This window comes from Rana temporaria, chromosome 3 (genome assembly GCF_905171775.1).
Source record: "Rana temporaria chromosome 3, aRanTem1.1, whole genome shotgun sequence".
NCBI lineage: Eukaryota > Metazoa > Chordata > Amphibia > Anura > Ranidae > Rana > Rana temporaria.
Window position 1 is genome coordinate 58,637,014 of NC_053491.1, and position 27,439 is coordinate 58,664,452.

The following is a 27,439-nucleotide window of genomic DNA, read 5'->3' on the forward strand; positions in this document are numbered from 1 at the left end:
AGCCTTGAACTTGCTCTCAGTTGTCTGAAACTTCTCTGGTACCTGACCTACGGCCTGTTCCCGTTACTTCCTACCAACTGAGCTCGTTGACCAGCACCACCTGATCTACTATCAACTTTCAGCCTTCTGCTGGTAACCGGTGCTTCTTTGCGCCCTCCCCCCGCTGTCTCACCTCCAGGGGCGGAGTGCGCTGAGTCGCAAAGGTGTGACGCTCTCTGCATCTCGGCCTCGGTGAGTACATACCTGACACCTTTGCTTTCATCTGGTTAGATTTGGCCCACTGAAGTGCAAAAATCTGTATGCTCTTTTCGTGTCACTACAAAACCATTTTGACGATGCTCATGCACCATGTCTGCTACCTGCTTTCTGAGTTCTGGCCAATGCACACTTGGCATACTCTTTAATGCATCTTTCTTTGCTTTCCAGGCTCAGACCATCTTTCTCTTACTCCATATTGTCTTGCAGCAACGCAGTTATGATGCTCCTTGGCAAAGTTTACAACTTTGAGCTTGAAACTGGCTTCATGTTTCCTTCTTCTTGCTGGAGCAATGCTGGGGCCCTGTCTATCAGCCATTTCACACTACAGTAAATCTGATATCTGTCACGTATTGTAATCTGTCAGGTATTACAGTATCACAGTTTTTAATCCCTTTAGGGTTTTAAAACGCCATGCTAGCGCCCAAAAAGCAGCACAAAAGCACCTCTTAAACAGCATTAAAGTGATGCTAAAACAAGCTTTACTGCTAACGGCAGATGCTTTCAGTGCGGAAAGCAGCTTTAGTGACCCACCAATATAGTGTCTCTTAGCACCAGATTGCCCGCCACTCTTTGACAGCTATAAGTCACTAATCACTGCATTAACCACTTAAGGACTAGTGTTGAGCAGAATATGCCATATTCGATTTCGCGATATATCTCGAATATATATTCGAATATTCGAGATATATTCGCTAAATTCGAATATTCGTGATATTTTATCGAAATTAATTGAATGCGATTTTTCGCTATTGCGAATGCGAAAATAATTGCGATTTTTTAATAACTGCGGTAGGAGCGCTCTGATTGGCTTAGAATATTCGTGATATTTTATCGAAATATCGCAACATGCGAATGCGATATTTATTGCGCAATTTCGAGATATGCTGGAGGAGCGCTCTGATTGGCTCAGAATATTCGTGATATTTATCGAAATATCGCAACATGCGAATGCGATATTTATTGCGCAATTTCGAGATATGCTGGAGGAGCGCTCTGATTGGCTCAGAATATTCGTGATATTTTATCGAAATATCGAAACATGCGAATGCGATATTTATTGCGCAATTTCGAGATATGCTGGAGGAGCGCTCTGATTGGCTCAGAATATTCGTGATATTTTATCGAAATATCGCAACATGCGAATGCGATATTTATTGCGCAATTTCGAGATATGCTGGAGGAGCGCTCTGATTGGCTCAAGAATATTCCAGATATTTTATCGAAATATCGCAACATGTGGAATGCGAAATTTATTGCAGATATTTCGAAAACTGCTGTAGCAGCACTCTGAAATCGAATATGTATGATATTTTAACCAAAATACATATTGCGATTGCGATTTTTCGATCGCGCATGCGCAATTGCGCGAACAACACGCGACCATTTCCTGGAGCCTTGCCAGTTTCCAACTTATGATCGCAGCGCAATCACACAGCAACATGGTTGGAAGCAATTTCACTAAGTCTGAGGAAAGTTGCTGATTTGTGTAAGTATTTTGACCACTGTTATTTCATCATCTTCAACTGCATTTTAGTCTAGTTTAAAAGTTAGTATATATGATCAGATATTAGTATTTCACAAAAAATGTGTCTCCTGCTTTTACAAAACTACAAGTCCCAGCATGCCTGGACAGCTGCAGACACCCTGGTTGGCAAATGTGTATTTAGGCACTTTTCCTTGTTATTTAGCATAATGAATTTAACATTTATTGGACATAGGACGTATGCGAACGTCCTGACTTCAGTGTCCTCAAGGCCCAAGGACGTTCGAATACATATTGCCCTTTAGATGTTGCAGAACTACAACTTCCAGCATGCCTGGGAATGCTGGCACTTCTAGTATTGTAAGTTCTGCAGGCCCACATTTTTCAGGCCTTTATGCACGGGTCTCTAAACTGTGGCACCCTAGATGCAGGCAAAAGTAAAATTCTTAGCATGCACTGACAGACCGTGGCTGATGGGAGTAGTAGTTTTGCAACAGCTGGAGGTGGACTGGTCTTGAAACCCAGAGTTAGGTAACAAACCCGTAGTGTTTTGCAACCATTCTGCCTCCAGCTGGTTATTTTCTGTTGAAAAGCCTGTGGCGTGCAAAACACAACCCAAAAACTCCACCCGGTGCAAGGAAAAATTTGCACACACCTAAAGAGTGACATCACAAAAAACTGCGACGGTTGCATACGTCAGTGGTCCTCCGAAAAGGTCCCGTCTCTGACCCCCCCGGGGCGTTAGGCTCCTGACAGGGAAAAGAGTTACTGTGGTCCATACAGCCGAAGCCATATGGACCCATCTCGGTCCAAGCAGCGCAATCAACACGCGAACAACACGCGACCATTTCCTGGACCCTTGCCAGTTTCCAACTTTATGATCGCAATGCAATCGCAGAGCAAGATGGTTGGAAGTAATTTCACTGTATCTGAGGAAAAAGTTGCTGATTTGTGTAAGTATTTTGACCACTGTTATTTCATTATCTTCAACTGCATTTTAGTCTAGTTTAAAAGTTAGTATATATTCATAATTATGCAAATGATAATGGCTGCTATATTTATGTAAAAAAGGTGGCGACGGAAATGGCAGTATATAAAATCTGTCCATGTTACCCCCTGTCATGATTAATAAGGCGAGAATGCTTCCAATTGTTGAATAGCATACATTTATGTCATATATCCATAAGGCTGTCAACAAAAGTATTACAATATACTTTGTTCTTCATCTTGCAGAAGTTCCTGGAAACAGGATACGATGAGCTGCGGAGGCAGCAAGAAAAAACAGGGAGTTATAAGCTCCCTGATTGAGGAACTAGGCGAAGAACAGACTCGCATGGCGATCCTCAAAAAGTGGTCCGACCTGAAGAGGCGCCAGATGAACCGGGTCAGGCGTATCCGGAATAAATATCATCCTGGTAAGTTATTGGTCACAGTTATGTTTATGTTTCCCGAAAGTGTATTTTGTGCGTGTACTCGAGAGAGGAGCCGGACTGCAGGAGTTGGGAGTAGGCAGGCCTCCCCCAGAGGTAATCTGCCACCTTTCTCCATGCCCCGGGTGGCAATGGCGGGTGTGAGGGGGTCCTCCCACACAGACCGTCCTACCTGCTCCGCTTCGAAGCCCCACGGGGCAGAGGGACTCCCTATAAGGGGAAGTGAGAGGATTTGCCCGCTCAACCAGCCCCGTTAGTCCTTCGCCTCTCTTTTTAGAGGACCGCATGGTCACGAGTGCGTGCATGTTAACCCAATTGCGAGTGCGTGTGTAAGTGTGGTGGTTTTTGGTGGGAGGGAGGTGGGCATTACTAAGCGCAGGCTTACCTCGCATAGCACACCCACCGGGGGCCGAGCTGAGACCACCAAACTCAATTCACATGTAGCCGAGAGCGGGATCCGAACCCTAGCTGCAGAGGTGAATGGCTTGTCAGCGCAGTGGCAATCGCGTTGAGCCAGCCCGGGTCCCTTGGGGACAGTTATGTAAGGTCATATGTAATTAATGTAAGGTCAGATGTTGTTAACCAAGACGCCATGTTGTTGTAACATATATCACCACCAGCAAGGTATTCATAGTACTGTTGGAAAAAAACATGGGACAGCAGACAGGAACACAGAAGTTATGTAGGGAACATACTTTTCCCATTGCTTTGCATGGGACTTTAAACAAAAAGCCCGACCCTCACCAATGGGGTTAGTTAAGGGATAATTAACGATCCTATACTTTAAGTGATGTATAGATAACATGTGACCAAGTGTTATCGAAATATCTACAGCTGTTTATGAAATAACATGTATTTCCCATAGAGGTGAATGGGACTTTAAAGAAAAACCCTGACCAAGGCAAAATGGGGGTGGGTATGGGTTAAACCACCAATCCTATATTTGTGGCTGACATATAAGTAACCTGTGTGCCAAGTTTCATGTAAATATCTTTAGCCGTTTGGACGTGATGGTGGAACATACATACATACATGCACACACACGTTGAGTTTCTATATATATAGATTCCCACTAAATTCCTGTGTTAGGCGTGGGGTTGTTATAGTAATCTGTGTACTCCATCAAGTACTTTTTTTTAACATGAGATCGTCTGAACAAAACAAAGGAGACAAAAACAGCTCATTTTACCATGGTGGCAGCCCAGCTCACGCTCAGTCCCCTGTAGTGCCCACAAGACCCTTTAATATAACATTGTCCCATTGGTTAACTGTCTATATAAATTAATTTGTATTCATATACAATACAGTAGAGTACACAGAATTTGCATACGTCATTAGAAAACATTTTTATAATATATGAACATTGTGTTATACTAGGAGCTCCGCTACCAACTGTGCGCCCCCAAGCGCACAAGGCGACAGGCCGCAGAGGAGGAGCAGGAGGAGGATGTGGAAGAGGAGGAGAGGGATGAGGAGGAGCAGCCAGGGCCATCCACATCACCACCCCCAGTTCCTGTGGAGGAGCAAGAGGAGGAGCTGCACCCCCCCCCGAAACTTCTGGTGGAGTAGTGGGTGACGAGGGAAGAGGAGCAGGATGAGACGGTTAATTATACCGTCAATCAGGAGGGTAAATATGTGCACATATATTAATAAAATTTCAACAATAAAATGTAGGCTCTAAAAATGGACAGCATTTTAAAGCAGGGCTGTGGAGTCGGTAGATACATTTTTCGACTCCGACTCCTCAGTTTTATGTACTTCAGACTCCGACTCCCCGACTCCCCGACTCCCCGACTCCGACTCCTCTGTATTAATATGCGAATGTATTTTATAGATTCCTTGAGGGAAAGAAACGCAAACTACCACAGGACTACTGGCTGGGAAGCCAACAGTCTACTGTATTGCACAGTTTAAGCAAAAGACAAACACAATGAAAACAATCAAGTGACTGGATAGTAGCAGCAGGCTTAAACATCAGGACATGATCTTTAACAGTTCAAAAATACAGACCACATTATTTGGCTGTTTTAGAACCAAAACAAAGCTTATCTATAATGAACCCAAAAAAAAAAATATGAAAAACCTAGAAATGGTTTATATTAATCTTGAAATGTAGTTCTAGGCTTAGCATATGCAAATAAATGCAATGTAGAGTTCTAAGGAAGAGAATTGCCTCTGCCAGATCCTCTTCATAGAGTCTCTTAAGTCAGACTTTATTATTTTTATGGCTGAAAATAATCTTTCGTAACGGTCTTTGAAATCCAAATGTTTTTTTCTTATATCCTAACAGTTCTAAAAAAGCTAGAGGTGAAACAAGCTGCCATGAAAAACCTGACGAAGAGAGTAATGGCAAATGAGCAGCAGATACTGTTTTTGATGCGCCAAAATCAACAACTGGTGCAACAACTGGCGAAAAACATGGATGAGGTGACAGAGCTTCAGAAGTTAATGTCCTAATTTTTTTTTTTTTTGTTTTAATAAAAAATGTTATATTTTGCAAAGGTTTCATTTCTTATTGAAATTGTTAGTTTTTTAAACACATCTAACTTCACATCTAACACATCAACATCAACATCAACATCAACACATCTAGCTTAATAATAACCGAAAACATTTTATACTATTACTAGCTGAATACCCGGCGTTGCCCGGTCTTCCTATCTTAACCTTTTTGGGGAGGAAAATCATAGTAATATAAATATACCCATCTTTTATATAAGGGTGTTGGTAAGGGTTAATTTAACTGTTATATATTTTTATTTGGCATATAAGTAATATGTATAGCGGGTATTATTGAAATATCTCCAGGCGTACAGAAGTTATGTGGGGAACATACATTTTCCATTGATTTGCATGGGACTTTAAAGGAAAACCACGACCCTCACAAATGGGGGTAGTTAAGGGATAAATTAACTATCAGTGGTATCAGTGAACAGCAGTGGTAATAGGAGTATATATAGAGTGGAATTAACTTTTTACATAGGTGTCTTGACTGAGCAGCAGCGCAGTAGTAGTAGTAGTAGTAGATACAGAGTCATATCACTTGGGCAGGAGGTGCCAGATGAACAGCAGTGGTAATAGGAGTATATAGAGTGGGAAATTACTTTTGGACATAGTTGTCTTGACTGAGCAGCAGCAGCAGCAGCAGCGCAGTAGTAGTATTAGCAGTAGTAGTTGATACAGAGTCATATCACTTGGGCAGGAGTTGCCATGATGAACAGCAGTAGAAAAGAGTATATAGAGTGTGAAACAAACTGCTGACATAGGTGTATTGACTGGGCGGCAGCAGCAACAGCAGAAGCAGCAGTAGTAGTATTAACAGTAGGAGTTGATACAGAGTCATATCACATGGGCAGGAGTTGCCATGATGTACAGCAGTCTTAATAAGAGTATATAGAGTGTGAAATAACTGCTGACATAGGTGTATTGACTGGGCGGCAGCAGCAGCAGAAGCAGCAGTAGTAGTATTAACAGTAGTAGTTGATACAGAGTCATATCAACATGGGCAGGAGTTGCCATGATGCTACAGCAGTCTTAATAAGAGTATATAGAGTGTGAAATAACTGCTGACATAGGTGTATTGACTGGGCGCAGCAGCAGCAGAAGCAGCAGTAGTAGTATTAACAGTAGTAGTTGATACAGAGTCATATCACATGGGCAGGAGTTGCCATGATGTACAGCAGTCTTAATAAGAGTATATAGAGTGTGAAATAACTGCTGACATAGGTGTATTGACTGGGCGGCAGCAGCAGCAGAAGCAGCAGTAGTAGTATTAACAGTAGTAGTTGATACAGAGTCATATCACATGGGCAGGAGGTGCCATGATGAACAGCAGTAGGAATAAGAGTATATAGAGTGTTTAAACAACTGCTGACATAGGTGTATTGACTGGGCGGCAGCAGCAGCTGAAGCAGCAGTAGTAGTATTAACAGGTAGTAGTTGATACAGAGTCATATCACATGGGCAGGAGTTGCCATGATGTACAGCAGTCTTAATAAGAGTATATAGAGTGTGAAATAACTGCTGACATAATTGTCTTGACTGATCCAAAGAGTCATGGAGAAAATCATGTGGTCAGATGAGACTATAATATAATTTTTTGATCATAATTTCACTAACCGTGTTCGGAGGAAGAATAATGATGAGTACCATGCCAAGAACGCCATCCCTATGTGAAGCATGGGGGTGGTAGCATCATGCTTTGGTGGTGTTTTTCTGCACATGGGACCAGGGTGACTGTACTGTATTAAGGAGAGGATGACCGGGGCCATGTATTGCAAGATTTTGGGCAACAACCTCCTTCCCTGAGTTAGAGCTTTGAAGATGGGTCGAGGCTGGGTCTTCCAACATGAGAATGACCCAAAGCACACAGCCAGGATAACCAAGGATTGGCTCTGTAAGGAGCATATCAAGGTTCTGGCGTGGCCTAGCCAGTCTCCAGACCTAAACCCAATAGAGAATATTTGGAGGGAGCTCAAACTCCGTGTTTCTCAGCGATAGCCCAGAAACATGACTGATGTAGAGAGAAGATCTGTGTGGAGGAGTGGGCCAAAATCCCTCCTCCAGTGTGTGCAAAGTTGGTGTAAAACTACAAGAAATGTTTGACCGCTGTAATTGCAAGAAAGCCTACTGTACCAAATATTAACATTGATTTTCTCTGATGTTGAAATAGTTATATTCAGCAACTGTAAATTCATCAGGTCCGGGGCTTACATCAGGGAATGCATGGCAAGGGACCCTTCAGCGCCCTGAACCGACGTCGGGTTGCCAGAAAGTCACCGCCGATCCAGGACTCATTCATCTTTATGAATGTGAGTCTGTCCACGGAGTCTGTGGCCAGACGGGTCCTCTTGTCCGTGACCACCCCACCTGCCGCGCGAATGTCCGCTCAGATTAGTACGCTGGAGGGGGGGCAAGACAATAACTCCAGCGCATACTGAGCGACGCTCGCGGCAGGTGTCCAATTGGAACCCAGTACTCCATGGGGTCGTCGGTGCTCAATACTGTCAGAAGCACGACGGACGCCATGTAGTCTGCCACCATGTGGGCCAGCCGCTGGTGGTGACTGCTGCTGCTGCTGCTGGTGGTGGTACTGGGTCGCTCGGTTTGGAAAGAAAGAACATCCTCATCTCTTCCATTAGGTCCCCTGCTCGGCTGCAGCTGGGTGCAGCCACCTGCTGGGTGAGATGAGGGGGGCCACCGGAGGCCGGGGAGTTGCCTGCCTCCAACCGTCTGACAATGGCTGCCTGCAGTTCCTCCATCCGGTGCTGCCTCCGGCGGCTGGGATGAAATGCTCCAGTTTCCCCTTGCACCTGGGATACAAAGGGTGGCCATCCAGAAATCATCCCTCGTCTTGATGGTCTTAACCCGGGGGTCCCTCCTGAGGCATCTCAGCATGTGGGCAGCCATGGGGAAGAGCACAGCCCGCTGTGACTCCTCAATGCTGGCCAGGTGAATGAGGTGCGACTCTTCATCCCTGAGGCGCTGCTGGTCAAACTCAGACATGCCCCACCCCCGGACTATCGGCTAGCCCCAACACGGCTCTCCCTCCTGACAGGCCCTGACTCCGGGACGCACCCAGCAACCACCTCCTCCTCTCTTCATCATCATCCTCCTCCTCCCTCCTCCTCCTCCTGGTCCTGGCCCTGGTCGCGGTGGAGCATTGCTGACTCCTCCTGCTCCACCAAGGCACTCTCCCCAGCCTCGAGCAGGCGATCTAGTGTCCTCTCCAGCATGAACAGTATTGGCAGCACGCTATTGAGGCCAATTTGCTCACTGCTGACCATCTTGGTCGCCTGCTCGAAGGAGGAATCAACTTGGCAGACCTGGTTTATCTGCCCCCCACTGCGCACAGGCGATGAAAGGGAGTTGTGGTGAAGCCCTCTCAGTGCCTAGTTCCATCAGGTACTCCCTCACCGCCTTTGCTGCACCACAACCTCTTCAGCATGTGGAGGGTGGAGTTCCACCGCGTCACACTGTCCACAATCAGCCTGTGAAGGGGCAGATTGTACTTCCGCTGCAATTTGGACAGGGACGCGGTAGCGGTTGGGGAGCGCCTGAAGTGGCTGGCAATCCTACGCGCCTTTGCCACAATGTCACTCAACCCTGGATAAGTGCGCAGGAACTTCTGCACCACCAGGTTGAGGACATGTGCCAGACAGGGCACGTGCGTCAGACTGCCAGCATGGAGGGCGGCGAGTAGGTTGCTGCCGTTATCGCAGACAACCATACCTGGCTGGAGCCTTCGGGGTGTCAGCCACTTCTGGACCTGAGCTTGAAGTGCTTTCAGCACTTCTTCTGCAGTGTGTCTCCGGTCCCCTAAACTAACAAGCTGGAGCACGGCCTGACAGCGCACGTGCCCCACACTTGAGTAGCTACGGGGGCGCTTGCTGGGAGGCTCAGCAGCTGCGGAGACAGTGGCTTGAGGGAGACCAGCAGTTCTCCCCTGGACACCCCGGGGCGGCACCACAAGATCGGTTGCCGACGATCCCTCACCGACGCCTCGGAGGGAAACCCAATGGGCCGTGAAGCTGATGTAGCGTCCCTGCCCATGCCTGCTGGTCCAGCCATCCATTGTCAGATGAACCCTGTCGCTGACAGCGTGATCCAGCGACAGGGTTACATTCTGCACAATGTGCTGGTGTAGGGCAGGGACACCAGTCCTGGCAAAGAAATGGCGGCTGGGGACACGCCATTGGGGTTGGGCCTGCTCCAACATCTGCCTGAAGGGGTTGCTGTCAACTATGTTGAAGGGCAGCAGATGTTGGGCAATAACCCTTGCCAGGAGCCCATTGAGGGAACGCACACGTCGGTCTCCAGGGGGGAAGGGAGTGGTGCGGTCAAAGGCGTCTGAAATCGACGCCTGGCGCCGGACGGCAGTGCGGGACACAGACGTGGAGGGTGCTGTGGAAGTAGAGGTCTGGCTGCCGGTACCAGTACCTCTACTAGAGGGAGCGGGGGGGCATGACCTGCTGGAAACAGATGAAGATGTGGCAGGGGCTGCTGTACCCTGCTCACTTGTGGTGGTGGCGCTGCTACCACCACCACGCTTCATCTCGTCATACAACGCCCAGTGGTTTATCCTCAGGTGCTGGTTCAGGGCTGTGGTACCCACCCGAGCCAAACACTTCCCTCTCTTCACCCTCACTTTACAAATCCGGCAGATGGCCACGGTAGGGTTGTCTGCCACCAGGGTAAAGTAATTCCAGACAGGTGACTTCAGCACCGCCCTCCTGTCAGATGGGGTGACGCTTACTTGCACCTGCTGGGATTCGGTGCGCACAGGTGGAGCTGCCTGCTGCTGCTGCTGCTGCTCCTCCTCCTGACACCTCCTGCTGCCATCACCAGTGGAGACCCTGACGATGGTCTCCCTGGTGGTGACCTGGCGCACCGTTTCACCAGGGTGCCTACCTTCCCCGTCGTCACTGACGTAGTGAGCCGACGCGTCAGATGGCAACCATGATGGGTCACCCTCTTCGCCCCCAGAGATGTCAGACCAAGGGCTGAGATGTGTTGGTCTGAGGGAACCACGTGACATGGAGCCTCTAGCCTGGCTCCGCTGTCCCCTCACCCACGCCTGGGTCTGACTAGGTGCTGCTGTTTCCTGCACCAAAACAGCAGCACCAGTTTGAAGGGATGTCTCTGGGATACTGCCAGCAGGTATCCCATCCTCCTCATCCATCCCTTCAAAAAGGTCCTGACCATCAGGACAGAGCTGGAGGTCTGCCTGATGCATGGCCTCCCCCAAGAGATCCCTCTCACTGTCGCTGTCGAACAGTAAGATGCTGGACTCTTGGGGGCTGGGGGGGGGTAGTACAGGCAACGGTGTAATGGTGGTACTACTGTGAGTCGGGACCGACGACTCAGTGGCACTGCTGTGCCCCATGTAGTCCACCACTACTTGAGCCTGAGATGGCAATATCGGGCGGCTGCCCGATGGGAAGAACTCCCGGATCAGGCGTACTCCCCTTGCACCCGATCCTCTACCACTAGTAGGGGCACGAGAGGTACCCCGTGCTGGCAGCGATCCAGCACTGGGAGTAACTCCCCTACCCCTACTGCCACGGCCACGGATGCCGCTCATAATTGCTGATATGTGTGTGGGGGGGTTAAACTTTATTGGGGGGGGAAAATGTGAACAAAATGTGTTTTTGTGTATTTTTTACAAGACAGGCACGCAGACAAAGACGTACACAGACAGCTACTAAACTATAAGAAAAGTAGTACACCAGACAAGGACTACAAAATTAAAGAAAAAAAAAAAAGCACTAAACAAACACTAACTTTTTTTTTTTTTTTTTTTTTTTAAACACAAAACACAGACACTAAACACACACTAAGCTAAGCTAGATGAAATAAATGTACACTAACAGTGTGTACACTTACTACACAAAATTTAACTAAACTGAACACAAAACTTAGCTTTTATAAAAGCTCTTTAGGGAAAACTAAACAAAATTTGAACTGAGATGCCTATCAAATATCACTGAACAGCGAACCTGCAAGATCTAACAGTAACACAAGATGAACAAAACTTAGCTTTTAGAAAAGCTCTTTTATAAAGCTCAGCAAAATGTGTTCTGAAATCTCTTGCAAATATAACTGAACAGGGAGGATTGCAGGATCAAACAGTAACACAAATGAAAAAAACAGCACAAAACAGCACAAAACGTAGCTTTGAAAAAAGCTCTTGGGTCTATTGCTTTGAAAAAAGCAGTTGATATACTGGAAAAGATCCACTGGAATCACTAAATAGCAATGCTGGTGATGATCTAAATCAATCAAGAACAAAGACACAGGAAACCAGGAAACCAGGAACACAGAAACAGCCTCCACACTCTATAGCAAGCTTCTGAATCTGCAATGAAATGGTGCTGGGAGTGAGCTTATATAATGTCCATGCAGGCAGGTTCCTATTGGTTGCTAACCTGTGACGAGTGTGGAAGGAGAACTCTGATTGGCTCTGATGCAAAAGGGCGGAGCAAATAATCGCGCAATATTCCTATTGCCGAATATTCGCATTGCGAATATTCGGCAATATAAAATGATCGCTTCAGCTACTCGGCCCAATGGCTCTAATCATACCAGCAATGCTTTCAGACGTCTATGGAGATCACTAGGATGTGATCTGTTTTAAAAATGAAACTGTAAAAATCGCTCTGATGCGGAAGATCGGGGCGAGGAAAATAATCGCGCGATATTGCGTTTGCCGAATAATCGCATTGCGATCTTTCTGGAAAATTCAATGAACGCTTCAGCTACTCGGCCCAGGGTCTCTAATGATACCAGCAATGCTTTTAGACGTCGATGGAGATATCTAGGATGTGATCTGATTAAAAAAAAAAATTGTAAAAAATCGAATATTCGGAATTGCGAATATTCACCGCGAATTTCGAAATATAGCGCGATTTCTCGAATATGCTATATTCGAGTCGAATATTCGCAATGCGAATATTCGTGAGCAACACTATTAAGGACCCCTTCACGCCGATATACGTCGGCAGAAGGGAACGGCTGGGCACAGGCACGTACCTGTATGTTGCCTTTAAGAGCCCGGTCGCGAGTGCGCCGCTGGTGGCGCACTCGTGACCCGGTCCGAAGCTCCGTGACTGCGCCCGCGGGACCCGCGGACCCGATCGTGCCGGTGTCCCACGATTGGTCACAGGAGCTGAAGAAGGGGGAGAGGTGTGTGTCAGTGTGGCAGTGACACTGATCGTCTGTTCCCTGATATAGGGAATGACAATCAGTGATGTCACACCTACAGCCACGCCCCTCTACAGTAAGAATGACTCCCTTAGGGCACACTTAACCCCTTAGCGCCCCCTAGTGGTTAACCACTTCACTGCCATTTTCACAGTAATCAGTGCATTTTTATTGCACTTTTCGCTGTGAAAATGACAATGGTCCCAAAAATGTGTCAAAAGTGTTCGATGTGTCCGCCATAATGTCGCAGTCACGAAAAAAATCGATGATCGCCACCATTACTAGTAAAAAAAAAAGATTAATAAAAATGCCATAAAACTATCCCCTATTTTATAAACGCTATAAATTTTGCGCAAACCAATCGATAAACGCTTTTATTATAGCAAAAAGTAAAAAATATTGATTTTTTTTCAAAATTGTCGCTTGTTATTTTTGTTTATAGCGCAAAAAATAAAAACCGCAGAGGTGATCAAATACCACCTAAAGAAAGCTCTGTTTGTGGGAAAAAAAGGACGCCAATTTTGTTTGGGAGCCACGTGGCACGACCGCGCAATTGTCAGTTAAAGCGACGCAGTGCCGAATCGCAAAAAGGGGCAAGGTCCTTAACCTGAATAATGGTCCGGGTCTTAAGTGGTTAATGTATAGTGTCTAAAGCTGTGTAAATTCCAGTATATATACCATAATTTGTAGATTCCATAACCTTTGCACAAACCAATTAGTATACACTTGTTGATTTTTTTTTTTATTATTATTATTATTTATTTAAGGGTATGCAGGATTTTTTTTTCTAAAAAAACATGTAGCAGAAAACATTTTGGCCAAAATTAATGAAGAAATTAACCACTTCCATACCATGCACTTACACACCTTCCCGCCCAAGCCAATTTTCAGCTTTCAGCACTGTCGCAATTTGAATGACAATTGCGCGGTCGTGCTACACTGTGCCCAAATGAAATTGTTATCATTTTGTTCCCACAAATAGAGCTTTTGAAAAAAATTACGTTTTTATTTTTTTCCTGTCATTTTTTTTGTAAATAAGTACGTTTTCTTCTTCAATTATGGGCACTGATATGGCGGCACTCGTGGGCACCGATAAGCGGCACTGATAGGCGGCGCTGGTATGCTGCACTGATGTGCACTCATAGGTGGCACTGATGGGCACTCATAGGCGCACTGGGCACTCTTTGGCGGCACTGATGGGCACTCATGGGCGGCACTGATAGGTGGGCACTGGGCATAGATGGGCACTAAGAGGTGGCACTGATGGACACTGGGTGGCACTGATGGACACTGGGTGACACTGAGGGGTGGTTCTGATGGCATTGCTGGGCACAGTCTGCGCATTTGTGGGCACTGATTGGCATAGATTGCATTTAAAACTTTTTTTTTATATCTATTTGTGCTCTATTGAGCACTGGGGGGCACTCCCTGGTGGTCCAGTGTGGGGATCCGAGGGGGGGCTGCCAAGGCGGTGCACAGAGGATATTGTCCATATATATATATTATATATTTTATATGGTTTTACTATCTTTATTGTTTATATCAGATTTCAAATTTTATAATAACATTTATAATTTTTATATGTTCCCGTCTTGCCTCCAAAATCCGACCATCAATTACCGTTTTTTAGAGTAACTGTTTTTCTTTGCAATCCTTTGTTAAAGTCTGCATGCAGACATTGTATGACATAAAAGACAAACCCTTAGTACCTAAAATAAGTTTTAGAGCGAGAACCTCATACAATTGGTCCTTAAGTGATTAAAAAAATGATAAAGCTTATATGCATGTTATTATTGGAGAAGCTGCGTGCCTTTGCAATGAGTGGACACAACAGCATCACTTCTGTCTCAGAGAAATAATAACTTTTAGCCAGGAAAATCCGACATAGCCCAAATATTTATTTTACTCTTAGAATATAAGCAGACAGATAACTGATTTTTAACTGTTATGGCACCCTTTGACATCCCAATGGTTGACAAATTGGTAGGATTAGGTGTACTAATATGTATTTTTACTGCTATATAGCCTGCTATTATCAAAAGGCTACATAGCTATACAGCAGGACCTGCAGAAGAAGGTCAGGGGAGACAGGGCAACTACAGCTATTCTTCCCATGCTTTGTACCACCTCACCTGGGACTTAAGCTTTGCACAGGGCCCTTTACATCAGCTCTGCAGGAGACTCGATCTTAGCAGCTCTTGGGTGCCTGGCTCCCATGACTTGTCTACCTGGGCTCCTCTCACACTGGTCTTTATACAAGCACCAACTACCACATGACATCACCATTGAGGGACTTTTCTAAAAGGGGAGACTACTTCAAATTACAACTTTCTTTTTACCACACTATAATGGCAGCAAAGCCATCTAGTGGCAGGCAAGCTAACTGCACCTACCAACAGTGTTTATGCCTGCATGACTGAGTGGCTGACACTGGAGTGACTGAGGGGCAAAATACAGGTACAGACATTCCAAAAAGACAACTGAATCGACTGAGATCCCACAGAACTACCATTTTGAAAACAAAATATTATAGAAAAACTGTTGAGACCAAGAGGACTCCCAATGAGTATGGTAGAAAAAAGCTTTATTCACAATTTTCTTCAGGACAAATCTTTGGAAAACGATCTCCCTCAATATACATGCACATGTATATTCACCACTATCTGCTTGTACTACAGACAACAATTGTGTACAGCCCTGGCCAAAAGTTTTGAGGAAGACACAAATATTAAGTCTGCTGCTTCAGTGTTTTCAGATCTTTTTGTCAGATTTTACTGAAGTATAATTACAAGCATGTCATAAGTGTCAGTCAATATTTGCAGTGTTGACCCTTCTTTTTCAAGACCTCTGAAATTCACCCTGGAATGTCAGTCAATCAACTTCTGGGCCACATCCTGACTGATAGTAATCAATGTTAGAAGTTTATCAGAATTTGTGGGGTATTTTGTGTTCACCCGCTTCTTGAGTGTTGACCACAAGTTCTCAATAGGATTAAGGTCTGGGGAGTTTTCTGGCCATAAACCCAAAATGTTGATGTTTTGTTCCCCGAGCAACTTAGGCCCCATACACACGGGAGGATTTATCCGCGGATACGGTCCAGCGGACCGTATCCGCGGATAAATCCTCTCGAGGATTTCAGCAGATTTTAATGCGATGGAGTGTACTCACCATCGCATTGAAATCCGCGCCGAAATCCTCTGGCGATGACGTGTCGCGCCGTCGCCGCGATTATGACGCGGCGACGGGCGCGACGCTGTCATATAAGGAATTCCACGCATGCGTTGAATCATTGCGACGCATGCGGGGGATCCCTTCGGACGGATGGATTCGGTGAGTCTGTACAGACCAGCGGATCCATCCGTTGGGATGGACTTCAGCAGATGGATATGTTGTGCATGTCAGCAAATATCCATCTGCTGGAAATCCATCCCAGGGGAGATTTATCCGCGGAAAAAGATCCGCTGGCGTGTACACACCATAGGATCTATCCGCTGAAACCCATTTGCTGGGATTTATCTGCGGATGGATTCTATGGTGTGTATGGGGCCTTAGTTATCACTTTTACCTTAAGGCATTGTTCATCACCAAACTGTTCTTGGATGGTTGGGAGAAGTTGCACTCAAAGGATGTTTTTGTACCATTCTAAATTCATGACTGTGTTCTTAGGCAAAATTGTGAGTGAGCCCACTCCCTTGGCTGAGAAGTAACCCCACACATGAATAGCCTCAGGATTATTATTATTATAGACGATTTATATAGCGCCAACAGTTTATGCAGCACTTTACAATGTAGAGGGGGGACAGCACAATTACAGAACAGTTCAATACAGAAGGTACAGGAGAGTCCTGCTTGTAGAGCTTACATTCTAAAGGGAGAGGGTGGTGGTACAAAAGGTAATAGCTGCAGAGAATGATTTGATTGGGGTGGCTCAGGGACAGTTGTTAGGGGGTTGTGGGATAGGCTTTCCTGAATACATTTGTTTTCAGGGATCTCCTAAATGTGGAGAGGTTAGGGGCTGATCGGACATACTGGGGCAGCAAGTTCCAGAGGATGGGATAGGCTCTGGAGAAGTCCTGAAGGTGAGCATGGGAGGAGGTAACAAGGGAGCTAGAGAGCAGGTGGTCCTGGGAGGAGCGGAGGGTACAATTTGGGTGATATCTGCAGATGAGGTTGGTGATGTAGATGGGGGCGATGTTGTGAATGGCCTTGTATGTTGTGGTTAGCATTTTGAATTTTATACGGTGGGGTAGGGAAAGCCAGTGAAGGCACTGGCAGAGAGGAGCATCAGTCATGGATCGGTTAGTGATGTGTATTAGTCTAGCAGCAGAATTCATAATAGACTAAAGGGGGATAGCCTATGTAAGGGTAGGCCATTAAGGAGATAGTTGCCGTAGTCAAGATGGGAATCAAGGAGTGAATAAGTTGCTTTGTGGTGTCATTAGTCAGGAAGGGTCGAATTCTGGAGATGTTGCGGAGGTTAAGACGGCAGGATTTTAACCAGTGATTGGATGTGGGGGCTGAAGGAGAGGTCAGAGACAAGGATTACACCCAACACCCTGGCATGTGTGGAGGGACCAATGGTTGTGTTGTTGATCATAATGGTGAAGTGATGGGGGGGAGCGGGAAGGAGGAAACATAACAAGTTCAATTTTAGAAAGATTGAGTTTGAGGAAGTGGTGTGACATCCATACCGATATGTTATTCAGTAAATTTGAGATCCATGAGGAGATCAAGGGGGTGATTTGAGGAGGGGAGAGATAGATCTGGGTGTCGTTGGCATAGAGGTGGTATTGGAAGCCATGGGAGGTTATCAACTGGCTCAGGGAAGAGGTATAGAGTGAGAATAGGAGGGGCCCAGGGACGGAGCCTTGGGGTACCCCAACAGAAAGAGGAAGAGGAGCAGAGGAGATGGAGTTGTGACACTGAAAGTGCGCTGAGATAGGTAGGAGGAGAACCAGGATAAAGCAGAATCACGGAGGCCAAGGGAGTGTAGTTTGCAGAGGAGGAGCAGGTGGTCAAATGTGTCGAAGGCAGCAGAGGGGTCTAAGAGTATGAGTATGGAGTAATGGCCATTGGTTTTAACAGTTAGTAGGTCATTGGTGAGTTTTAGTAGGGCAGTTTCAATAGAATGTTGTGGGCGGAAGCCAGACTGTAGGGGGTTGAGAAGGTTGTTGTCCGTGAGGTAGCAACTCATTCTGCCATAGACAAAGCATTTGATGAGCTTGGAGGCAAATGGGAGCAGGGAGATGTGTCTTAAGTTATTCAAACAGGTGGGGTCTAGTGAGGTTTTTTTTAGTATGAGGGTAACCAGTGCATGTTTGAGCGGGGAAGGAAAGGTGCCGAAAGAGAGGGAGAGGTTGAAGATGTGGGTTAGGGAGTTTAGGATAGAGTGGGAAGGTGGTCTCAGCAATTGTGAAGGGACAGGATCCAGGGGACAGAGGTGAGGTGGGCCATGGAGAGGAGTTTATCAACTTCATTGGTGGTTACTGGGCAGAAGGAGGAGAGTATTGAGTGTGGTGTTGGACCTGATGTGTTGGGTAGAGGAGGAAGTTGAATGCTGGATATCTCCTTGCAAATTGAGTCGATTTTGCTTTTTAAATGGTTGTCAATCTGTTGAGCGGTAAGCAAGTTGGTGGGTGCGGGCAGTGAAGGGTAAAGTAAGGAATTAAGGGTAGAAAAGAGATGCTTTACTGTTGGCATGATACAAGACAAATGGTAGCGCTCACCTTTTCTTCTCTGGACAAGGTTTTTTTTATGCATGCCCCAAACAATCGGAAACGGGATTCCAAACCCTGTATCTTTTGCAGAATATTAGTCTGTCCCTGATTTTTTTTTCTGGAGCTTCTTTGTTATCCTCCAAAAATCTTCTCCTCACTGTGCGTGCAGGTGTACTCACACCTTCCTGCTACCATTCCTGAGCAAGCTCTGCACTGGTGGTGCCCCCCGATCCCACAGCTGAATCAACTGTAGAAGACGTCCTGGCGCTTGCTGGACTTGATTGGGCGCCCTAAAGCCTTCTTCACAACAATTGAACCTCTCTCCTTGAAGTTCTTGATGTTCCGATCAATGGTTGATTTAGGTAAAATTTTGTAGCAGCAATATCTTTGCCTGTGAATCCCTTTTTTTGCAAAGCACTGATGACTGCACATGTTTTCTTGCAGGTAACCAGGGTTAACAGAGGAAGAACAATTATTTCAACCACCACCTTTCAAAGCTTCCAGTCTGTTATTCTAACTCAGTCAGCATTACAGAGTGATTTCCAGATTTGTCCCCGTCAACACGGACACCTGTGTTAACAAGAGAATCACTGACATGATGTCAGTTGGTCCTTTTGTGGCAGGGCTGAAATGCAGTGGAATTTTTTTTTTTGTATTAATGTATTAATTTCATTTCCATGGCAAAGAGGGACTTTGAAATTCATTGGAATTCATCTGACCACTCTTCATAACACTCTGGAGTATATGAAAATTGCCATCATAAAAACTGAGGCTGCAGATTCTGTTAAAATTATTATTATTTGTGTCATCATCAAAACTTTGGCCAGGGCTGTATTTACTTAAAGGGGTTGTAAACCCTCATGTTTTTTCACCTTAATGCATCATTAAGGTGAAAAAATACCTAGCAGTGATCAGCCCCCCCATTTTACTTACCTAAACCCAGCGGGGACGTGCCGTCCCTCTCTCCAGGGGGTCTCGGCTCTTGATTGGATAGATTGATAGTAGCGCAGCCATTGGCTCCCGCTGCTGTCAATCAAATCCAATGACGCAGGCGGGTCTATTGACACAAATGCTGGACTCGGGAGCACGCCGCAAGGTAAACCCCCCCCCCGGAGAGCGCTTCTCCTAGGGGGTTATCTGATGCGGGGAAGAGCCGCCGAGGGGCCACTCTGTGCACAGTGGAGGTAAGTATGATATGTTTGTTGTTTTAAAAAAATAAAAAACGAGCCTTAACAATAAATTTTAAGCAAATCAGCCAACCTTTTTAAACATTTTAAAGGAAGCAGATTGTGGAATAGACATTGATGAGATTGTGCAATATATGTTAGATATTAAAAAGGGGGGAATAGGGTTGGGACTTTGAATGTGGCATGTGATAGACACTACCACAGGCCTCCATCCCTGTAAATGTATAAAAAGGGGGGAGAGTTGGGACTTTGCATGAGATGCGTTTTATGTGGTAGTGTCTATCACATGCCTCATTCAAATTCCCAACCCTATTACCCCTTCCACCGATCTACCACCAACAGTTAACTTATGCATTGTCATTTTTTGACTAGCTGACCCAGTTTGATGTGGTCCGCACTTAGTCTGGTGGTATTTTGGTTTGGTAGGCATGTTTGGTTCCACTCCTGCATTTCTTTTGTTTTTCCAGTGCTCTTTTTTGCCATACCAACTATAGGTAGGGGCGGGTTTAGGTTATCACCTGCCCCCTATCTATTGATTAGCATGCCTGTGCTCCTCTTTAGGAGGCTTTAAAAATCATAGCTAGGACTGCAGTACACGGAGTGCCATGATGTTGGCCTGCAGCTTACACAGGTATTTGCAAATACATGCAACTAAACCTCTGTTTTTAATTACATACAGTTAGACAGATTAATTTGGTTTAGTGCTCTTTTGGTTGGTAACTTTGAGCCTGGCTATTATGGAAACATTTTTTACATTCCATATATATATTTAATCGCATACTGCTAAAACGCATCTAATTCAATGTCCCAACTCTCCCCCCCCCCCTTTTATATGTTAGATATTATCAACATGCAATGCATTTAAAGGATCACTAAAGGATTTTTTTTTTTTTGCTAAATAGCTTCCTTTACCTTACTGCAGTACTGGTTTCATGTCCTCATTGTTCGTTTTTGCTTTGAAGTAGCTGTAATTCTGCTGTGATCTCCACACTTCCTGGTTGCCTGTTTCCTTAAAACCATCATACTGGGAGATTTTCACGGTGGTCTAAGCTGTCATTACTGTGTGTCTAAAACTCCTCAGAACCAATCAGATTAATTTTAAAAACAAAACACTGCCCTGGATTTGTTCGTTTTTGTTCTGCGAGTCTTCCAGACTCACCTCTCACCCGGAACTTCATGTATGTACCTTTAAAATCGAAAGTGAAACTAGAGGCACATTATATGATAGATTAAATTCAATTTTTAATCATTTTTAAAAGGAATCAGTTAACTTTTATGTCTCTATACCCAATAAACAGTCATTTCAGCAAAAAAAAATTTTTCCTTTAGTGACCCTTTAACTTTTCGATTAACTAGTTGCCACAAGTAAATCATATACAATCATATAACTTATGGACACTCCCCTGTTTTAATCAGTTTGATTACAATATTACATTATTAAATGCACGTAGTTTTGTGTTTATATACTACTGCACCTTATATTGTGTATATTTTTTGCATATGTTCAGTGTTATACATATTGTTGCACCTTTTTTGAGTGAATTGATCTGTGGCACACAGTTATGCACTAATAAGTTGGAGTAGCACTGCATCGATCTTTGGTTTAGATTTCTATCAACTTTAGTGAAAAATTCTTTGTGGCAGCAACTGGATATCATTTTTTTAATGGTTTTTAAGATTTTTATCACTGGTTTAGGTTTGGTTGCACTAATTGAATCTTGATTATAGAATATTTTAATATGTCACCTCACTACTGCATTTTTGTCTATTAAGTATACGAAATTGCTGAACTTAAAAAAGCACATTGAAACTCTACTGAGAATAAAAAAGGTATAAAATTAGATCTAGAAATATCGATTCATTCAGTTAAGTGCTGGAAAATGTTTCCATAATTAAATCAACCTGAGCTGGCAAAATCCTATGCCTCTCAATAAGTTGCAGCCATGCTCATGAATACATTCATCAGTACTGGTCTAGTCATGCTCTGCCATGATGGATAAGTCAACATTCCAGCAACCATGAAAATTGTTTTATGAACATGAATGTTTGCCAGCACTTGCCAAAATACATTATCTTCTTCTATCCTTTTCACTGAACGTTTTTGTTATACATTGCAGGGGAAATTGTAAAAAAAGAAAATTAAATAATGTTGTGGGCCCTAAATGTGGAAATTTTTGCTTATCTGAGGTTTATTTATTTGATTAGGCATTTAGTAGTAATGCTGTAGAATAAACAGAATTCCCATCTGTTTGGAATGGTGCCCTCGCTGTTCATTGCCTATGTGAGCATTATTTAGATATTTGTGAATACTGTTCCCCACTTCTTGTGCTCTGTCTTCATTTACAAAGAAATGTTAGTGCCCCAAATTAAGCAGAAAAACATTCCACTGTTAATTTTAAATATTCTGGATATGATTATATAATTGTCACGCACAGCAAGTTGCCTCCATCTACAGTTATAAAGTGGAGTAGCTTTTCTGTACATTTACAAAAGTAACACAACTGTAAACGTGGAAGATTTTCATTTCATATATTTCTTTGCCTAATATGGGACCGGAATTTAGAAGCAAACCCAGTCATTGACATACATGAATACAATCTGGTTTGCCAATAGAAAACATGCTGTATTTAGGGGAATTCATGTAGCACTTTTCTCCCTTAAGAACTACCTGCTAGCTATGATAACATTATCGACACGTGCGCAAATTGATTTATTTATTTATTACAGGTACTTATTTAGGGCCGTCAATTTACACAGCGCTTTACACACACACACACATATATATATATATATATATATATATATATATATATATATATATATATATATATATATATATATATATTGTACATTCACATCAGTCCTGCTCTCAAGGACATTACAATCTAAGGTCCTTAAGGCTGGGTTCACACCACAACACGCTGCTGCTCACAGCAGGTGTCCGGTGTGTCCATTTCAGGTCAGATTTCAGCCCGAATTTTGGACTGAATTCAGACCTGAAATGGACCAAAAGAGGCACGGGACTCCTGTGCAATTTTCACCGGAGATATGTACACCGGCTCCATAGAGAGCGGGTCACAATCACCTGCTATGCGAATTGGATGTGGTGAAACCCGCATGTATTTCTAAAAAAACTGTCACTGAAACACATAACTAGCCAGCTTTCCACTGCTCACTCTCTATTTCCCCTAAGATAACTGCTGTATGGGTTTTTGCAAAGGGCAATGTAATAAAAAACGTTTTTTTCCTCAATAGACTTGTGTTGAGTTGATGTGCATTTGGATGCATCTCCGTGCATTGCGTTAAAATGCACACATGTAGCATTTTAATGCAATGCAACACACTACTTCACTTTACTGCATATGACAACAGCATTGTGGTGTGTGGCAGCACTTTGTTATAATATATTTGTATGCTACTCACAGTGCTGAAATAAGAAACATTGCACCTCTGACACCTTTTAAATGGGCAAAACTGCTTGAAAGTGTCCCACTGCAGACAAAAATGTTACTACATGGCAATTCTGAGGGCTCCTGAAGTTTGACTTTCTGTAGGCATCTAACGAAAATTGGGACAATTTTTGGAGCAGGGTAATAGAGTTCTGGGAAAGAACTGAACTGAAATCAATTATTGTTGCACAGTTTCAGGAAAGGCAAAGAGATATTTTGGCAGATTTGCAAAATAATGGCGAGATTCCAATTAAAAAAGAAGTGATTAACATTATATTACAAACTTGCATCTGGTGCAGTTCTAAATGCTTTACCACCTTTATACAAAAATATAGAAAATATAGTTTTCTTTCTAAATGTTCAGGTGTTTGATAATATATTTGGAGGCGTGATATATTTATATATATTATATACTGTGCATGTACTGTATAACCCATGTTGTTTCCTTAACAATGATGAAATCACTCCAGTTGGACCCACTTATGAAGATGTCATAAGGGAAACCCAAAAGAACAGAAAACTTTTACAACAAGAGTGTGAAATGTAAGCATCATAAAGTTTCATGATTTAGTTATAGTTTTCTTTTTCAATGTAGGGCATTTTGATCTTTCAAATCTGTGGCAAACATGGCAAATAAATATGTGATTGAATAGCATTCCATCGTTTAGTTTCTGTGAGTAGAAATGTGTATATCTAGCACGAATCTAGCCTTTTAGTCTAGTAATGTGAAATACTTCTAATTGAGTTATTTGATATAGACCTAAGGCCTTATGCACACTGGATGTTAGAAAAAGGCCCCTGAACACCAGTACTGCTGGCAGGAAAACATGGCAGAAAAATGTGCTTTTAGTACAGGCATTTATTTTTTTATTTTAGCTGTCTGCGTTTACAAGCATTTTTTTCCAAAACACTCCCCTCTGCTATTTTTCACTCCACTTTATGCATGTGGATAGAAAGGAGGAGATGGGCCAGTAGAGATCCCAGGGTACATGGATGGACCTTGAGAAATATTGTATGGATGAGTGGGCGGAGGCATCAGTTGGATGCGTTTAGCTGCGCTGTATTGCATGGCAACGTCATAATTGACTTTCATACACTGTTTCTCAAGGTACTCACCTATGTTCTCCAACATATGGTATACTGCAGATTACGACAAACGATAGATTGGGGGTTATTTGGATTCAGAATACAGACCTCCTCTCTTGCCGCACATCGTCAAATAATTATTGAAGATCCTGCTATAAAGACATTCCGGGCCTCTGTTGACTCAGCCCACGTCCACGACCGCAAGCATAGCCTCTGTTTAGTGGAGATGATCCGGAGGGTGGACTAGGAAAAAATAATTATATATTGATGTGTGGAAGACAGATAGATAGATAGATAGATAGATAGATAGATAGATAGATAGATAGATAGATAGATAGATAGATAGATACCTGAGATATGGACATTTTGATGCTTACTCCTGGTGTGCCTAGTGGTGACCTGCATGTTGATGCTGTGGAAGGACCCGCCAAGGAATCCCCCTCTTCTGACCGAATGTGGTCCTGAAAAGAGAAAATGTAATTAAAGTGGTTGTAAAGCCACGCTAACATGTATGCACCATTAGCAGTGTCTCCTGTTGCAGCGTCCCCCTTGTGTGTGATTAATGAAAAAACAAATGCTGTAAATATCTAATTTCAGAGCCGAGATCTGCAATCACATGACCGGCCAGCTCTCTCTTTTCCTCCTCTGACAGATGCAGCAGGAGGGGCCAAGATTCCTCCCTCCACTGACACCAGTTGGGAGGGGAGGAGGAGAGAGCTGGCTGGTCATGTGATCGCGGATCGGCGCTCTAAAATGAGGTAAGAGGGACACTACAATAGGAGACAGTGCTGATGGTGTATACATGTTACAGTTATGCAAGAAGCAGCAGCAGGAGGAGGGGGTGCCACTGTCACAAACTGACAGGCAGGGAGGGGAGAGGAGGCAAGGGGGAGGAGGATACAAGAGCAGAAAGCAGGGCTGTGGAGGACAGAGGCACGTAAACTGACCATGGTGTTCGGGCTCAGTGGCCATGTTACACCGTGGTCAGTTTACATCTGAAAGGGCAAAAAACTGGATCAGCCAGGTTTTGTAGGTGTTACAGGGGGCCAAATGACACAGCACAAGCACTGTGCTGTATAACATGCTTTATGAGAGCAGGATCCATTTTTTTTTAGGGGGGGGGGGGGTTAACAAACACTTTAAGAGAGTCAAAAAATAAATACAGGGAAAAAAAGTTTGGGTTTTGTTTTTGCAATTAAAAATGTATAAGGGAAATAAAAACGTAAAATAAAAAAAATATATATATTTTATTGGAAACATTTCTAAAAAAAAAAGGAAAGAAAAAGGGAAAAGAATTAACATTTCTTTGCCTCCACATGTTTGTTCCTCATAAAAAACAAATATTCGATACGTTTACTTACTTTCTACTGCAGTACCGCATTTCCCTCCTTAGAAATGACAGCTGGGATATGTACATATACACTTTATGCATGACTGGAGCTCCACTGGAAGCTGCTTTGTCTTCTTAATTTAGGTCGCAACAGAACCTTTCAGGCAAAGACTTCCATTTGGTCTGTAAAATCTTTTCTGAAAAAAAAAAACATTTTCATATATCAAAAAAACAAAAGAGAAAAACAGATTGCAGTAATGCAGTGATTATTACCCCTGTCCTTTTCTCTGCTGGTGTGACAGTTGACCACAGTTTGAGGTAAATTTCTGTCCACACTATGGCTTTGTGGATACGGTCATGGGATGGGAAGTGTCCTATAGCTCTTGATGTATCTTCACTGCAGCAAAAAGGTCTATGTGTGACAAATCACGAGCTATCCTGGAGATACACACTACCACACACTATAGAGCACAAAATTATATTGAAAACTTCCTGTAGAGACAAAAAATTCCTGGATTATCATAAATTCTCCAAAATAAGGATTTTTCGCTGTCCACCAATGTGTATTAGCGCTTGTAAACACCTAGGGCCAGATTCATGTAGACTAGCGGCGGCGTAACGTATCGTAGATACGTTACACCGCCACAAGTTTTCATCGCAAGTGCCTGATTCACAAAGCACTTGCAATGAAAACCTACGCTGGCGGCCTCCGGCGTAAGCCTGCGTAATTTTAATGGGCGTGTGCCATTTAAATTAGGCGTGCTCCCGCGCCGGACCTACTGCTCATGCTCCGTTTTCCCGCCGTGCTTTGCGCGAAGTGAAGTCATTTTTTCGAACGGCGACGTGCGTAGCTGTGTAAAGTTAGGGCACCCAAAATAACGACTAAATTTGCAACGGGAAACTAGACTAGCAGCGACGTAGCGAACGCGAAAAACCGTTGTGGATTGCCGTAACTCCTAATTTGCATACCCGACACTGGTTTACGACGCGAACTCTCCCCATCGGCGGCCGCGGTACTGCATCCTAAGATCCGACAGTGTAAAACAATTACACCTGTCGGATCTTAGGGCTATCTATGCGTAACTGATTCTATGAATCAGTCGCATAGATACTCTGAGAGATACGACGGAGTATCTGAGATACTCCGTCGTATCTCCGCTGTGAATCTGGCCCCTGATTTTTACAACACTTACACATGTTTAGGTGCACTAATCATTTTTTCTGAAAAAAATGCTACTGCTCCTGGACATGTTGGCAGTTGGCAGAAGAAAAATGCGACATGTAAAACTCCCAGTGTGCATAAGGCCTAAAGGCGTCATTTTGCAGAACTGGAAACTATAGATCCACAGTCCAAATAATCTCTGTGAGTTCCATTAAGATCACACTGCCTCGTCTCTGTGGAGGTTAATAGAGATGTTTGCTTACATATTGGCAATATAGCCATGCATCTGGAGGACTGTTAGAATAATCTAAAGCAACAGGGTTAGACCTGTGATCTGCAAGGCATGTTTTTGTTTAATTATGTTTAGTTATGTTTTACTGCAAAATGTTATTTGTCTCAACTCTTCCTAGAATATCTTTTAATCATGTTCTAATTTTTATGTTTACATCAATTAAGCCATTGATAAATCTAATGCTGGCCATACACGTGACCTCACGTTTTGGAAGCTTTCAGTCATAAATAATCACAAGCAAATGGTCAGTCCACTACAATATCCCAAGCGCAATTTTAATTATTTCCCAGTTTTGCGTTAACAATAAAAAACGTAATTTACTGTAAAAAAAACGAATGAAACG

The 27,439-nt window shown here is 43.9% G+C and overlaps 1 protein-coding gene across 2 annotated transcripts in view; it reads left to right on the forward strand.

Annotated features, from left to right (window-relative positions):
• FAM227B (family with sequence similarity 227 member B) overlaps positions 1–27,439 on the forward strand; it is a 521,136-nt gene that overhangs the window by 434,850 nt on the left and 58,847 nt on the right. The window contains exon 13 of one of the 2 annotated variants that reach the window (XM_040342628.1): positions 23,692–23,769. The exons of the other annotated variant lie outside the window; for it this stretch is intronic. Coding sequence (XP_040198562.1) covers positions 23,692–23,769 — 78 coding nt within the window. The remainder of the gene's footprint in view (positions 1–23,691; positions 23,770–27,439) is intronic. 2 annotated transcript variants of the gene reach the window in all.